The following is a 10705-nucleotide window of genomic DNA, read 5'->3' as shown; positions in this document are numbered from 1 at the left end:
CATTTAACAAACAAGATAAAAGACGTACTACCCTCAGAGAACTGAGCCTTATTCACCCCCATCCACTGAAAAAGCATTATTTCAACATTTCAAGCACAATGAGGTTTTCCAAGTCATGGTATGCCAAGTGCTCCCTCAGTTTGGAGCTGTGGGAAGGGCAAGAGAGGGTTCAATTAACTGAAAATAAGAGGCAAGCCTTCACCTCCCAGCAGGAGCCTCGAAAAGGTCCCTACCCTTCACTCGAAAAGGAGATCTGATTTACAAAAGACTTTCCTAGAAGGCAGTTCGCGCATAAATTAAAGTCCCTGGTGTAGGGTTTACAAAGTACTGGCGTGTGGGTGGGGCTCTGGGTCTCACTGCTCAGAGGAAGGACAGCCTCCGGGACACAGGTGTTCCTACAGTACTCAGAAGGACCGGGAAGAAGCCGGGGGGCGCTGGGAGGACTCAGGACGGCCAGGGAAGGAGGGAGAAGGCCTCGGAGAGATAGGCCAGCAGGAGAACAGTAAGGACTCGCAGTGAGACAGCGGGGTAGCCTACTAGAATTCCGACAGCGCCTCACGCGCACGCGCAGGACCCCGCACCACCCCCTCGTTCGTGTTTCCGGCTGCTTCTTTCTGCATCCGGGGCACGAAAAGACTCCGTTAGGCCTCGGGTGGCAGCCCCTGACCGGAACCGGAAGTGAACCCCGAGCCAGGAGAAGGAAGCCGGTGGCCGACCCGTCAGCAGCCGGCGGCGGCCTCGAGGGGCGGCGCTGCGCTGCTCCCTGCGAACCGGTGCCGCGGCCAGGCGGGTGGCCAGCCCAAGGGCCCGGCGCCATGAAGCTGTACAGCCTAAGCGTCCTGTATAAAGGCGAGTCCAAGACGGTGCTGCTCAAGGCCGCATACGATGTGTCCTCCTTCAGCTTTTTTCAGAGATCCAGGTGAGCGGGCCCAGGAGGGCGGCGCCCGGACGGGGAGGCCCGGGGTCCGGGTTGGAGACCGCCCGGGAATCGAGGCCCGGGGCTTGGCCTCCCGCATTGGAGCCGGTGGCCTTTTCCTCGGCCTGCGGATTGTGCCTCTTGAGAAATCATCCTCCTTTCAATCGTGAAAAGCCGTAGCCCGTTCTGGAATGTAGTCCGCAATCAGGGGTTTTCAAATTTTCTTTATAGAAATGACCGGGGGGCTTTGAGAAAGGGCAGATTCCTCTAGGTTCACGCCCAGTTGAGTTCCAGCAATCTGTATCTTAAACCAGCAAATCCCACTCAGTGGTTCTGACCCAGGAAGCTCACGTGCCACACCTTAAGCGCCACGTTTGTGTTATCTGGCTGGGCTTTCCAACAGTTCGGTGTGAGAGTTCCTGGTACACTCTGTCATATTATGGAGGAAGTCACTGAGGCCCCAGGAGATGGATACCAAACCAGCCAGGACTCCAACCCAAATTGTATGCTCTTTACGGTTGGGCTCTAGTGGTACGAAAGCGTTCTACAGTGAAGATGTGGAAGGAAGCATGGAGGTTTTAGGGCTTAAAAACCTTTGAACATTTGCGAGGCACTTTAATGCAATCAAGTGTGTGTTAGAAATACCACAGACACTTAACAGCCTGTTTGTGGGAGGGGTGGCGGTGACTGAGGCACAAAAGGAGAAAGGTCCTACAAAGTCTGTGTCTGTGGACACCCAATCTCCAGGTCTGGTGGCATCTGGGTTCTATCTTCATTACTTCAGTGGGCTGTTTTGTTCTTGATGAGAGTGGCTTGATGGCAGGATCTCAAACAATTCCACTTGCTATTTTGTTGAAACTTTCTGCTTCTTTTTGAGTCCTTCTTGATCCTTAGCATTCTCTATGGTGACCTCTAGTCTCTGTTCTGTGTTGCTGCTTTTCTGTGATGGAACTTTGGGTGTTAACTTGGTTAACTCTTGATTCTTTTCCTTTCTCTCTTTCCCCTACTGACATTTACTGAGGATCCTCAGAGATTTCACTTTCGGACTTTCATCTCACTGGTTTTCGGTATCCAGACCAGTTTCAGATGATTGCAGTACTGTAGGGAAATCTCTACAAGTGTCTCTTAAAACAACATATAGTCCAGTTGAGCCCATTGTTTTTCTCATAAGTCCTCCTCTCTTCTGTCCTCCCCACCTCATGATTATCAGAATGCGAACCTCAGAGCTTTAAAACATTTTCCAGCTTTTCTGGCTCTTGTATGCAGAATGTCACAATGAATGCAGTTCTTCCTTTGTCTAATTATAGTTCTTCTCTAAGCTCTGTCTCTTTTTAGTTTTATTGCAAGGACTTCCTTATTTTCAGACTTTCCTCTAAGGGATTTTTCTGGTCCTATTCACTCTCTCAGGATATTAATAACAAGTAATACTATGCGCCAGACATTGTGCTAAGTGCTCATTTAGTCGTCACAGCACGTCTCGATTTATAGACAAAGCGCGGTACAGTAAGTCCCTTACCAGAGGTCACACATCTCGTAAGTGATGGAGCTGGGATCCCAGCCAGGGGAGTCCACTCCAGACATTGTGAGTCCTCACTCTGCTGTGTGGCTCTTGATGGGATCTCAGGAGTGTATGAATTTGCTGGAACCAACTGTGGATTCCACAAGTCAGGACCCTGCACTGACAGCCCTTTATATGACATTCCCAGTCAGAGGCTTCTTGTTAACTCTGGTTCCTCCAGCTGGACTGTTTTCACCTATGACTCTTCCATTCTGGCCACATCTTTTTCTTGGGCCCGTGAACCTCCTCCTCTCCCTCAGCCTTGGTACAAACCATTTTCTGTTTCCTTGTCTTGGCTGAGCTCTTGCCCTCAATTCCATCCAGAGTGTCCCAGGCCTGTACCATGGATTAGCCCCACCTGACCTGAGGCTAGAGCCAGCATTCACTGTCGCATTGCAGGGTCCAGCGTGTGGCAGCTGCCATAACTGACTGCATCCGCTGAACAGTTTTTGCCACTTAGGTATCTCCATCACAGTTTTTATTTCTTCCCACTTTTGGGAGTTAGTGGAGCCTTGAGAACAGGAGCTGGCCTCTGGTCTCTGCTGTGTCCCAAATCATACTCTGACCAAAATGTTGAATTAATTATAACCTGTAGAAGATTCCCCAGAAGTCTGGAAGTGGGTTGTTTGGGTCTGCTCAGTAGCAAGCAGATGTGGTTTGAATGGTTGTGATGATGTGTAATTATCTGTATTCATGATCATCGACAGAGTGTTTATTAGTTCTTCCTAAGGTTGGAAGAGAAGGAATGAAACCAGGAAGCAATGTCTCCTTAGTCTATAAGCTCAGGGGTCACTTTGCATTGTGTTGGGGACAAGGTGACAGGAACAGGTAATATGTGTTGTGTTTCTTAGCGTTCAGGAGTTCATGACCTTCACAAGTCAGCTGATTGTGGAGCGCTCAGGAAAAGGCAGCCGAGCTTCTGTGAAAGAACAAGGTAAGAAGACCTACCACCTTACAAGCATGTGCTGGCCTGGCTGCCCCACCTCAGATGGCCTAGAGCTCTATCCATGGAGGGGCTGCCTTGTGATGGAGAGGGTTCCCAGAACCACGATCCTCTACTGGCTTCTCTCTTCCCTCCTACACTTCCTGTTATGCAAAATTCTATGCCCAGTGTTGGTATGTTGGTTGCTTCCTTAAATCACCCCCAAAAGCTTAGACTCGCTTACAATTAGGGTCTGCCTCTCTTGGAGCAGTAAGCAGCCTTCCTGCTTTGTCCTCTTTTGCCTTTGGAGTTGTAAACGTCTCAGAAAAGGACCTCTACCCAGCCCTGTTGAGGAAAAACTATTCTGTGCTGCTTAGTGCTTTTGCCCAGGAGCCTGGAGACCCCTTATTTTTCCTCATGACCTTAGTTTTTTTTCTTCATTATGATTCAGGTTTCCTATAAGAATTTTTAGGCATTTGTTTTAGGAGTATTTGGTTAGCTATGTCACCTCTGAATCCTTTCCAAATGACAAAATATCATTTCAAGGATTGTGACTGTTTTGCAGAAGCCCTGTACAGGCTGTACCTTTTGATAATTGGATGACTTCAGCACAGTCGTACTGAGACCCCAGCCAGCAGTGGCTTATTTTTTTCTGGATGGGTTTTATCTCTTCCTCCCTCTCCTGCCCCATCCCCATCAAGGCTCACCACAGACTGGAGCAGGCTAGGTTGCTGTAGTGAGGAAACCTGGTGCCCTGACAGGCTCAAGCCAGGAAATCTTTTACCAAGTTTCTTGTGTATATATGAAAATGGAAGCCACTTAGCTTGTCCAGAGTTCCATCAGCTTGGGAGCAGAGCAGAGCACCTCTGAGGGCTGCAGCTTCCAAGACATAGTGGAGCCTGACCTCGAGCTCAGGGTGGGACTCGGACGAGCCCCTGGGGCCGTTTCCTGGGATATTTCTGCGCCACTGGTGATCCTTCGACCCTGGCTTTGCACGCTGGGCCTTGGGACTTTCACTCACCCTGAAGCAGGTGTTGGGCCACACTGCCAGCAGAGCCCCTGCACATGCTGCCCTATGTGCAGGGCCTCACCGTAAACCTGGCTCAGAGCCGCTTTGCTGACCCAGAAGACAGAAGCCCAGCACTGTATCTATCAGTCCAGCGGCTTTGGGGGGTGAGAAAGTCTAAAGCCCTCTTGTCATCCTCTTGTCTCCTTAGAATATCTGTGCCATGTCTACGTGAGAAATGACAGTCTTGCGGGAGTGGTCATTGCTGACAGTGAATACCCATCCCGGGTGGCTTTTACCTTGCTAGAGAAGGTGAGTTTGCAGCTTGGCTGGACTGTACTTGGGCAGACAGGTGTGGACTGGGACCAGGAGTGATGTAAGGGATGAAATAGTATGTCCAAAATCAGCCTGCTTTCAGCCTCCTCACTCTAAACCAAGAGACAGTCTGGGAGCCTTCTCATTCCTGACTGTCTCATCCCACCCTACCCTCGTCCCCCACTGATTTCTGCTTCTCATCCTACTAGTGTCCCTGGGGCCACCTTGGCTCTTCTTGTCAGCCACAGAGTCCCAGCATCTCTCCTTCCCAGTGGGTCCCTCGGGTCAGCTCTGGCTGTGCTTTTGCCCCCACTCACTCCTGTTGCCAGCTCTGCTCCTGCTTCCGCCCTGAAAGTTGTGACTTTCAGTTCCTTCTGAGCCACACTAGGTTGCATGTTCTGCCCCATGACCCACCTCCCTTCTTCCCTTCCTCTGCTCTTTCAGACCACACCTGCACACACCAGGCTCCTCCCCACCTGCTGCGCTTCTGCTCAAGGAGTCCCCCTGCTGGCCCTTCCTGCAGTTACAGCTGCTTCTTTCCCTAGTATGGGACTGGTGCCTCCTCATTCTTCAATGTGTTTCTTTGTGGTGCGGATGATAAACTCCTCAAACACCCTGGCCCCACATCCCCTAAAACACACATGCGTATAAGCGCATGAAGTCTGGTGACTGCTTAAATTCAAATGACCTAATTACCTTTTTGAAGAATTGTTTTGAAAAATTAAAGGTTCAGTATCCTCTTTCCTGGAAATTCACAACCTGAGAAAAGTGGAAATCTGTAATTTGAATTTCTAATAATTTATCATTCCCAGATGAGGTTCCTATCAGGCTGGGCATACTTGGATTTTAATTCCAAGAATACTGAAGAAGAAGAAACCTGGACCTAGATTTTCTCCCTTGCCATTAGCCATCCTCCTCTGCCTTCCTCTGTGGGTCCTGGGGTCCTGAGAGCCTCTTTTGGATGAGCACAGAGATGGGGCTGTTGTTGAGCTCCTCTGTCTTGCAGGTACTAGACGAATTCTCCAAGCAGGTCGACAGGAAAGACTGGCCAACTGGATCCCCTGATACCATCCAGTACACAGGCCTGGACAGTCACCTCAGTAGATACCAGGTAAGGTGCCAAGGCTGTGAAACAGAAAAGCCAACGGGCCTGATGGTTGTGACTCTGGGTGATATGGAGGTTGATGTCCTCCTGAAGACCGCAGGAACCCGCAATAGGACCTGGAACCTGAGCTCCTAGGCAGGATTTCACTTTTCCAGCATGTGTTTAAGCATCCTGTGGTTTTTAACTTCCGAAAGTATATCCAGCTTGCTTGGTTTTGAGCCCAGTTTCCAGGCAGCCACTCCAGTCCTGACGTTTTTATTTTTGCTTCTTCCCTAGAACCCCCGAGAAGCTGACCCCATGACTAAAGTGCAGGCTGAACTGGATGAGACCAAGATCATCCTGGTAAGTAAGTAAATTAGGAGACCAAGTTCAGAAACTGAGAGGCAAAAAGATTTGCCAGCAGTCAAGCCCACGCAGCTGACACTTGTTTTAATTATAGTCAGAGCGCTTCTGAAAGTGGTGGTGGCCCTCCTGGCCCTGTGCATCAGAGGCCTTGAAAGCAGACTCACTCAGACAGCCACTCTGTGGTTCTACCTCCATGGTGCCTGCCTTAGCCTGACCCACAGCCCAGCAGGTTCCTTCTTTTCAGAGTGTGGGTTTCGGTGCAGACTGAGGCTGTCTGACTAAATACAGGTCCCGAGTTGTCAGAAACAGGCCTGATTCAGAAGAGCGGGAACCCTGCATTTTACCTGAAATCTAGTTTGCAGTTGCTGTTTTCTGCCTTTGTTTTTAAACTCTGGGCTACCTTGGCTTTGGAATGAAAGTTAAGAGATGACCGTCTTCAGGCACCTCTCTGTCTTCTGTAACGTTTCTCCATGTTTGCTAACCAAGCCCTGTCTCTGTCTTCTGCTGCTTCAGAGCCTCAGTCTGTGAGCAAGCACACAGAGGCAGGGGACACACACGCACTGTCTTTCCTTGTCTCTCCACAGAGCAGATGGGTCCAGGTCACCTAGCCCATTCTGGCTGCAGTGGTAAAATCTGGATTACTGGTCACACTGCCTTTTATCCATCCCATTCATGTCTTGATCCAGTTAACTTTTTATGGTGGAAATCTGAGTTGCTCAGCCGTGTGTAGAGATAAAGAATGTTTTTGCTCATTTCTCATTCTGTGCCATTTCATATGTCCAAACCTAGGGTCATGCCAATTGCCTCTGAGGGCCTTGCAGTTGAAGCAGTGGCTATCTGGGGTGGGAGCAAGTCAGCTACTTCCTGATGGCCCTGGTGGCGGGGCTAGGGACTCTTGTGAGGACCTCCCTCCCTCATGTGTTTGGAAAGGGTCTGTCTGCACTAAGTACAGAGGGGCTCTCACAGAGCTGATAGTCGTGAGATTCAGACACAATTCCCCTGGGGGAAGCATGACATGGCTGTGCAGTAGGAATATGTGTGTGTTAATACGGGCGCAGGGGACCTCTCCTGGAGTGTGGCTATCTAAGCCTCTGCTTTGGAGGATTTGGGGGCAGTGCTTTATGTCCGGTTAGAACCTTCTAGATCCTCCAGGAAGGTCACTAGGCTCTGTGTCCTCCACAGGTCTGGGTCACTGTGTGTTGATGCTCATGTGGGGGAGGAGCCCAAAGGAAGCAGTTTGCTGTGACTGAGCTTCATGAGGGACTTGCGTCTGCTCACCTTGTGAACAGAGCAAGGCATTCTTTTGTGTCTTTCCCCTTGTCCAGCACAACACCATGGAGTCTTTATTGGAACGAGGTGAGAAGCTCGATGACCTGGTATCCAAATCCGAAGTGCTGGGAATACAGTCTAAAGCCTTCTATAAAACGGTGAGTGTGGCCTGGCCACTCCTGGGCACACCTTCACTTGGCTCTCCCTGCCTCTGGGCTGCTTACCCGCCTCCCCCCCCGCCCCCCCAAAACCTCCCCAAGGTGAGGATGGGTCCTCCTCACCCCTGCTGTCTGAGGTATGCCACCTTCCCAAAGAGGTTCCGACACTTCTAATTTGTTAACTTGGACTGAACTATTTCACCGTTTGGACAGTAGGGGTGCTGCATTTACTTGGTCAACCCACACACATTTGCTGTCATGGTGTGCCTTGGAGGGAGATGCCTGTGGGGTTAGGAGGTATCTGAAGAGGAGGTGAAGGAGAAGGTAACAGGGGCCCCATGAACCAAGTGGGTACCTCTCTGCTCTCTGAAGATATCCTTAGTAAGAAACACCCCCATGGGGTCAGATAACTTTATGGGGAGTCAAGGCTGGAGCGAAGGAAGAGACATTCTTGTTCTTTATACTCGGCTAAACAATAGGAAGTTTCCTTCCTTATCGATAGCATTAATGGAAGGTGGACAGAACAATCTTGGGAGTGTGAACTACTCCTGGATGGCTTCCCTCCACTTCTCTCTCCTTGGTGGTTCCAGAGCTCCTAGTAAAGCCAGCTGGTCCCCTCAGAACTCCCAGCTCTATGTGTGCTGAGGTCCACCTCTTCAGCTCTGTTTTGTCCCTCTCAAGGCCCGGAAACAAAACTCATGCTGTGCAATCATGTGATGGCCACCAGCAGAGGCCCCTGCGCTGGAACGTCATCATCATTCACACCGGAGCCGCGGCCCCCCAGGAAGCAGAGCCACCTCGCAACAACCCAAGTGGGACAGATTCAACTTCGACTTTGGAGCTCCTGGGAGAAACCGAAGGGTGGATGGGGACCTAGGGGTGGGGAACGTTCAAATTCACATGTCTAGTTATTTTTGAAAAGATACTGAGGCCCCTAAATGTGTATTTGGGGGCCAAATGGAACCATAAAGCTCAGTGACTCCGTGGATGCTGCAGGGCTTGTTTCTAATCCCCTGGGAAGGATGTGGGCCCCCAACTTGTGCAAGGCCCATGGGGGGTTAAGAGCCAGCTCTTTGTGGATCTTCACGTGTTTGGGTTTTGTCTGTATACTAACTATTAACACTACAGGGAGCAGGGTGCCCTGACTCCAGGACTGGGGAGGGACAGCCACTGTGGGGCTGCAGTGGGCGTGGGGGCGGGGTGGGGGGCTCAGGCCAGTGCTTCCATGTTGGGAGGAGACAGCTACTGGACTTCACAAATTCTGAGACCTGGTTTGCATTCCTGCTGAGGTTGACTTTGACTTTCTGTGATACCCGTCCAGCAAGCAAGTTCCGTCAAGAGCCCTAGAAGTTGGGGAGGAGGCACTTGCCCTGACTTGCCATTTGACTTTGAGCATCTGGATCAGAGCATGTGTGCTGCGGTCTCGTGAATGGTTGTCACTTGCCTCTCTGGTGACAAGAAGGACTGTTCTGACAATCACCTGGGACTTACGTCTTAGCAAGTGACCTTCACTGTGGCCGCCATTACAGGCACCAAGAGAAGATGCCGGCCAGCCTGGGGGTCCCAGCTTCCACTTGTGGGCTGAGCTGTCCACATTCCAGCCCAACCCCCGGCAGACGCACTGCTGAGCACCACTACCCCACCCCCGCCCCCAGCAGCACGAGGCCTATGGCTCCGAGGCCCAGCCCTAAGAACAGGTGCAGGGGGCAACCCAGGCAGTAGCCCAGGAGGTCCCAGGCTCTTCTTGGCCTTGCTGGTCCCTCGGGCCACACTGCCATGTTGTAAACCGCCTCCTAGTGCCCTGCTGCGCTTCCTGAGGACACAGGCTCAAGGTACACCCTTGAGACTCAGTCTCCTTGGATGCCCGTCTTGGAGTGGCATCAACCAGTGTGGTCTCATCCTCAGCTGTGCTTCCCTGAGCCCTCTGTTCTTGCCCTGTCGAGGAGGTCCACTGCCCCGACAGGAAGTGCCTGTGGCCCTGAATGCCCTGGCATGGGCCAGAAGTGGGATCTGCGTGGCCTCCGAGGACCCACCCTAAGACCTGCCAGCTGCTCGTTTTCTCTGGGCACTGTGCCGCCAGAGAACTTGGCCTAAAAGTAGCTTACCCAGCGTGAGTTCTGCCATGTTTACCCTTGAAAGGTGCAGACCTGGCCTGCTCACTGGTCTCTGAGGTGCCATGACCACCCCTGAGGGATGATTGAGAGTTGTCTGACTCCTCCCACTTCGGAGGGTACTGGGGTTGGGGGGTGGGGGGTGGTCAAGATTGGGAAGAGGGTGGCAAGGGTGGGTAGGGCTGGCCGAGACCTCTGCATCCACCCTTCCCCCAGCTCCTCTTGTCTTCTAATGTTAAATCATTTGGCAAAGTGTATTTTAATAACTGTTGCCTAACTTTTCTTTGTGTTCTGTTTGGAAGGTTCCTGTCTGGATAAAGTTGTCTTTTGAAATTCCAGAATAGTCCTGTGCTTTGTTTTGGGCTTCCCAGGTGGCACTAGTGGGAAAGAATCCACCTGCCAATCCAGGGGACGTAAGAGACATGGGTTTGATCCCTGAGTCAGGAAAATCCCCTTGGAGTAGGAAATGGCAGCCAACTCCAGTACTGTTGCCTGGAGAATCCCACGGACAGGAACCTGGTGGGTTACAGTCCATAATCACAAGAGTCGGACACGACTGAAGCGGCTAAGCGCACACTGCTTTGAGCCACAGGGACCCCTTCCCACGGGAGCCCTGCCCCTCGTGCTGTGCCCCCGCCGAGTGCGGGGTTCGCCACATCCTGGGGGGAGGCAGCCTCTACTTTAATGTTCCCATTCCCCTCTCCCCACCCCCTAGACCTTTCTAGCAAGAAGTCGGGGAGGGAGCCCCAGAGTAGAGAGAAGTCCTGCTCTGAATCCTGTGACCTGGTCCTCGCTGCACCCTAGAAACCACCTGGGAGGCTTCCTCACAGCCACAGAGGCGGGACCACACACCCAGAAACTGCAGATCAGGGTGTCTGCTGCGGTGTGGAGCGTCCTGTGCCCCACGAATCCTTGCAGGCTGGCAACTCGGGTCCTAGTTTAGGGAATGTCCTTGGCAGTTGGTTGTTAGACTGTGAGTGCTTCTCACCTATTTCATTGC

The 10705-nt window shown here is 51.7% G+C and overlaps 1 protein-coding gene across 2 annotated transcripts; it reads left to right on the top strand.

The window, feature by feature from the left end:
- The first annotated feature begins 658 nt into the window (after positions 1-658).
- On the top strand, positions 659-10041 carry YKT6 (YKT6 v-SNARE homolog). 2 transcript variants are annotated; one of them, XM_043463482.1, is made up of 7 exons: positions 659-919; positions 3326-3408; positions 4614-4714; positions 5724-5828; positions 6099-6164; positions 7493-7594; positions 8276-10041. In XM_043463482.1, exons 1-7 carry the CDS (start codon positions 816-818, stop codon positions 8309-8311), a joined length of 597 nt encoding a protein of 198 aa, XP_043319417.1. In that variant the 5' UTR covers positions 659-815; the 3' UTR covers positions 8312-10041. The 2 variants fall into 2 exon arrangements, with proteins under 2 accessions (XP_043319417.1, XP_043319418.1); XM_043463483.1 differs by having other exon boundaries at positions 771-919; positions 3333-3408.
- Positions 10042-10705: the final 664 nt, after the last annotated feature.

This window comes from Cervus canadensis, chromosome 3 (genome assembly GCF_019320065.1).
Source record: "Cervus canadensis isolate Bull #8, Minnesota chromosome 3, ASM1932006v1, whole genome shotgun sequence".
NCBI lineage: Eukaryota > Metazoa > Chordata > Mammalia > Artiodactyla > Cervidae > Cervus > Cervus canadensis.
The sequence above is the reverse complement of the archived record's forward strand: the minus strand, read 5'-3'. Positions and strand labels throughout refer to the sequence as shown.

Bases quoted from the DNA above. Each gene is read 5' to 3' on its own strand.
- YKT6 (XM_043463482.1), top strand. From the start codon at position 816: ATGAAGCTGTACAGCCTAAGCGTCCTGTATAAAGGCGAGTCCAAGACG. The intron at 920-3,325 runs GTGAGCGGGCCC...TGTGTTTCTTAG, and splicing joins AGCTTTTTTCAGAGATCCAG to CGTTCAGGAGTTCATGACCT. The intron at 5,829-6,098 runs GTAAGGTGCCAA...CTTCTTCCCTAG, and splicing joins GTCACCTCAGTAGATACCAG to AACCCCCGAGAAGCTGACCC.